The sequence below is a fragment of the Cyprinodon variegatus genome, unplaced genomic scaffold (assembly GCF_000732505.1).
Source record: "Cyprinodon variegatus isolate N-32 unplaced genomic scaffold, C_variegatus-1.0 Scaffold317, whole genome shotgun sequence".
Lineage (NCBI taxonomy): Eukaryota > Metazoa > Chordata > Actinopteri > Cyprinodontiformes > Cyprinodontidae > Cyprinodon > Cyprinodon variegatus.
The window spans coordinates 296,003-301,415 of NW_015150770.1; the positions used below are offsets into that span (position 1 = coordinate 296,003).

The 5,413-nt window shown below is 39.6% G+C and overlaps 1 protein-coding gene across 2 annotated transcripts in view; it reads left to right on the top strand.

Annotated features, from left to right (window-relative positions):
* Positions 1-5,413, top strand: part of LOC107090935 (para-nitrobenzyl esterase-like) — a 33,402-nt gene that overhangs the window by 4,646 nt on the left and 23,343 nt on the right. For both annotated transcript variants that reach the window (XM_015384588.1, XM_015384590.1), the window contains exons 3-4: positions 826-1,246; positions 3,951-4,058. In XM_015384588.1, coding sequence (XP_015240074.1) covers positions 826-1,246; positions 3,951-4,058 — 529 coding nt within the window. The remainder of the gene's footprint in view (positions 1-825; positions 1,247-3,950; positions 4,059-5,413) is intronic.

The window sequence follows — 5,413 nt, forward strand, 5'->3', positions numbered from 1 at the left end:
GAGATGAGAAATCTGCTTGCTGGTATATTGAAGTACCAATAGTTTAAATAAACAGTCTTAGTTTCAGAAATATATAATAATTTATAATATCTATTAGCTTGGCTCAGTATTTGAAAGGTGAGGGATGGAGAAGACGTATGTGGACGATGATGTTCGGAGGAGTAGAGGTGGATATAGAACAGTTCTGAATGATTAATCAGACTGCAATACTCCGCAGGGCGTACCTGAGCGGGGCGGAGCGGTGATGGAGGATGTGGAAGCAAGGGGTTAGGGTGCATTTGGTCCCGTTTGGGGACATATTATTAGAACATCTGATTTCTCTAAGGCATTGTGTTAAATGCAAACAAAGTTACAGTAAAGGTAAAGTATTTTTATTAAATAAAGTTGTAATTTAGAATTTCATTACAGTCTATAGCCTAGCAGCGTAGTTCTTGTCAAATAAAGAAACTGTAAATAAACTGAGACATTTAGTGAGTAATTTTACTTATTTAAAGGGGTAAAAAACAACTTTCATATGGGGAAAAAGTCGTTATTGGCGAAAAATAAATAACTTTCACTGGAAATTTAGACTAAGATATATTTAGATATTCTAAAGTTAGAAAATTGCAAGAAAACCAGATTTTAAATCAGATCTTAGAAGTCCTCTTAGGTTTCAGAGTTTGTTTATTTTATTTATTTTGTGGATATTAATGCTCAAACAGTAACAGTTGGTTTAAAGATTTTAGTAATTCTCAATTTACATCAATAGATTTGACCATTATTATTGCGGAGGCTGTGTGCTTCAAATTGTGGATAAATATCTATGCGTCCATCTATGCTTTGCAGAAAAATGGAGCCTACTCCTTTAAGGGCATTCCCTACGCGGCTCCTCCGGTGGGGAACCGGCGCTGGGCTCCTCCGTCTGACCCGGTATGTGGGCAGGGTACGATGGACGCCACCCGCTTCCGCAGCATGTGCCCTCAGGCGCGGCCGTTGTCCAGCAGTGGGAAGGTGATGGGCCAAGAGGACTGCCTGTTCGTCAACGTGTGGACACCCACGCTGCGGCGCGACGCCGGCCTGCCCGTCATGGTCTGGATCCACGGAGGATACTTGCATATGCTCAGCGGCGGGGAGCCGGGCTACTCGCCTACAGAGAAGCTCGCCGCCGACACTCAAGTGGTTTATGTTAGCTTTAACTACAGACTCAGCGCTTTCGGCTTCCTGGCTTTGGAGGCGTTGAGGGAAGGTTCTCCACGAAACACGTCAGGTTAGTCTGTTGTTCCACAGGTTTCACTAAAGGCCAGATCACAACCAATCCGAATATGCGTCTGATCCGACAGTGACGTTTACCACACATTGAAAGTCAGTTGGGTTGATTACCTGCAGGGGGCAGCGTAGCTCCGACTGAGATAGAGCCCAGGTTAATTTTGGACAGACTACAGCAATTCCGCAGCAATTTCATGGGTCTGACAGGAAGAAAAGTAAAACACATTCCCTTTGGGGGAAAATACCAAATAAAATCAGTTTGGAGTCACGTATCGCGTATTATACAGTAAGCAGGACAGACTAGTGCAAAATAAACATTAAAATATAAAACTTCACCCATGAAAGGAGCTCAGGAGCACAGGAAATGGATCAAGTATTGATCTTTTACTCCAAAATAATGAGTGGCAGACAGAGCAGGTAAGCGCAGCATATTTCTCTCATCTCTTTATGTAAAAAGGAAAGAACAACTTTGATAAACTTCATATATGCATGTTGCACTACTCACTTTGACTGATTATTGATCTGCCGACTGTTTATTCACAGCACCAATTGTTTACATTTACATCTGCAAAAACGTACTTTAACTGTAATATGCGATGACCTTCCACTGCACTTTAATTTAGATAGCTTCTTGCTAAACTTTATTTATTCATTTTATAGTAAAACCCATCTGTATATTATGCTATTGTACATAACTGTAAAAAAAACTTTTTTTTAATAGTAATATCCACCTGTATATTATATTCTGTACATATCCAGCTGTAAGTTTAGTTCATAACACTAGTGATCTATATATTATATCCATTATTTATAATGTTATCCATCTCTATACTCATTCAGTAGAACCATGTCCTGTTTTTATGGAACCATTATTTATCCTGCATTGCTGCTATTACACTTCTGGTTAGACCTAAACTGCATTTCGTTGCCTTGTACCTGTACCTGTGTAATCAGAATCAGAATCAGAAATACTTTAATAATCCCAGAGGGAAATTACTTATAACTAACCCTAACCCTAACCCTAACCCTAATGACAATAAAGCTGAATCTAATCTAATCTAATTGTTAGCTTCAAAAAATTGTGAGTTCATATAGGACAAAAAATGAATGTGACACATAAAGGGATTTTCAAACACAGCTTCCTGCAGGAGGAGAAAGGCTGCCTGCTCACATTTCAGCACCTTTCTACCTGCTCCCTTCACAGTAGAGCCTTTTATTAACAGATCACAACAGGATGGGGTGGGTCCTAAGACAGAATGACCCTGTAATGACCAATCAGCTGGAGGCAGGTCTTCAATGTTTCATACGTACCCACACCAACTGTCTTCAATAGACCTCACATTTCCCCCTGTTGTGCATATAAACATCAGCACATAGAACTTCTAAAAAGATTTTTACTACATACATCATGAATGCATTGCAGAGTTAGACCTAAACTGCATTCCGTTGCCTTGTACCTGTACATGTGTAATGACAATAAAGTTGAAGCTAATCTAATCTAATCTAGATCTGTCTCTGAGAATCACCTCTCTGCCACAGTCAGCATAAAAACCATCCCACGGCGTCTATTGCTGGTTTTTTTTTTCTTTAGACAAAGATCTCCTTATGTTTTTAATATATGAACATTCTCCATCTGTTCTGGTTTGAGGTGCTGCACAGACTCGTTAAGTAGAGCTTTGCTTTATAGAATGCACCGCTGGTTTTCTATTTTTTTTATAACTTTTCTTTATCTGTCCAAGTCTAATGTGGGAAAATATTTACATTTGTGTGGCACAGTGACAGAAGTGAAACAAATCTTGAGTAGATCTGCCCACCCTGCCTAGTCTGAGCCTCTCTATATGCAGTCAATGAGACATTGAAAAAAATAGAATCAGAGATTATAAAGTCGTACGCAGCCGGTGTGTTCATGCCTTAAAAAATTGGGCCGAGCAAGTTCTGAGTTAAACTCTGCATCTTTGTGCTCATAAATTAATTTCTCCAGAAATCTGAACTCAAAGGTTTTGTTTTCTGGTTTGTTCTTCTCTCTGAGCTGAAATCCCAGTTTCCCTTCTGGGCAAATGAATAAATGTTGTTGTTTCTTTTTCTAACAAGCTCAGTGAAGTTTTAAGGAGTAACTCAGTTCACTAACGGCCTGTTTTACACTGCAGCGGCACTCTGCTGTGTTAAAGAACTTCTAATGGGCGCGATGGCCTTTTTATCAGGAGACCTTTTAATATTTATGTTGTTTACATTGTGTTCCTGCAGCCTGAAAACACACCTCCATTAACATATGAATACTTAATGAAGGTTAATGCGATGTGGACAAATGGAGCTCATTTCCAGCTTAATGTTTGCATGTTGGGAGAGAGGCTGGGGGACTTCTGTTACATAACCCTGAACGCGCACGGTGTGACCGTTCTGTGAAGTGACCCGGTAAATGACGTTATAATGATGATGATGATGATGATGATGCATGCCACTGAAGTCGTTTTTCCTCCTCCATCAGCTGCCTCTCTCTCACTCTCCTTTGTAAATCTGATTCCTTCTGATTCTCCCGGCCCATTTCTGTTCTCCCTCAGCTGCAAACTCGTTGAATGTAGCTCATCTGCTGATCTGGTTTCATTTCTAACCAGGGAAGGAAAAAAGAAAAAAATGGGGCCACCAGAAAGAAATTCATATCAAATCAGGTCATCAGAGTAACTGATGGCTTTTTGTGGCCTCTACAGGGAACTATGGCTTCCTGGACCAGATCGCAGCTTTAAAGTGGGTCCAGAAGAACATCCGTGGTTTTGGAGGAGATCCTGGAAAGGTCACCATATTTGGACATAGTTCAGGTATGAAAGCACAAAAAAAAAAATGACATAAACTTTGTAACTGCATGCAGAAGTAATCACACCTTCAGTCCACCAGCATCACAGGATGAAGTGCAAACAGGAAATCCTTCCTGACCCAAATAATAATGGAGACGCTGAGACTTCAGCAGGAAATGAAGCAATGGGCTACGTCCGTTTAAACTTGGGTCATTGTTCTGATTTAATTTAGGGATAATCAAAACAAAATTACCTTTGTTAACTAGAAGTTCAGCATGAATCTTAAATGTTTTCCTTCTTATTCTGCCAACATTCCTGCAAATCAAAGCAGCCAAACTTCCTCTAATCCTTTGCAGTGGATTGGATCAATACTTCTCCAGGGTTTCTGCAGTAGTTTCATTTTATTTGGACTTTTATCTCCTAGAGTCCAGCCAAATACCCAACCATTTCTGACCTATAACTTATTTATTCATTAAACTCAAGAGATGACCTAGAGCTGCAGATGCACAACAAAAAGAGACAAATATAACCTGGATCTTTCTCTTTTACAGAGGCCTTTTAAAAAATCTGAGCTGGTAGATCTGGGGAAAAATCTAAATCCTATTTTTTCTTTGACATACAGGACGGCCATGTTTGAATCCCTATTTCTACTCAACAACCTCTAACTTTAAACTGCTGTGTGTTCAATGAAGCACCAATTCTTTCTCTTAAGGCACCTTTCCTCACAGGATCCATCAAATATTACAGACAGGTTGAAAATAGATTTCAATATGATCTTAGTTAACAAATAATCTGATTTATAGGAAGCTAGGAAGGAAGGATGAGCAGATAACGACAGCCACAATCACTTCTATTGTGTTGTTGATTTTGCAGTGATCCCTCAAACAGAGGATGCATGTAAGGACAGTGGAGAGAAAAACCTCCCCTTTAACAGGAAGAACACTGAAAGGCCATGGGTTTGAGAAGATGGAGCAAAGACACAAAAGTAAAATAGAAAGGCTAAATCAGAAGCATGTTTTAAATGAAAGGAAATTAAGGAGCTGCCCATTTAGTGGCTTCATCTAAGAGAGAAACGCAACAAAAGAGAGAGACAGTAAAAGCTTAGACAATAGCTATGTCTATAACCTCTTTTACACTGATAATCCTATGGTTTAGTACCCAGGTAATGGGATAGATTTATAAGCTTGTTTCCCCATTATTCTGAAACCCCCGAAAGAAAATGCATAATAAGAACATACAAAGGGTTTCTCTCTTTACCTTCAGTGCCGATCAGCTATCAGTAAAACCTTAAAGGAATAGTACACCCAAAACATGATTAGCCTTCATTTTCTACTCACCCCCATGCTGAACAACACTCTGGAGTACTTTTTTGATATCTC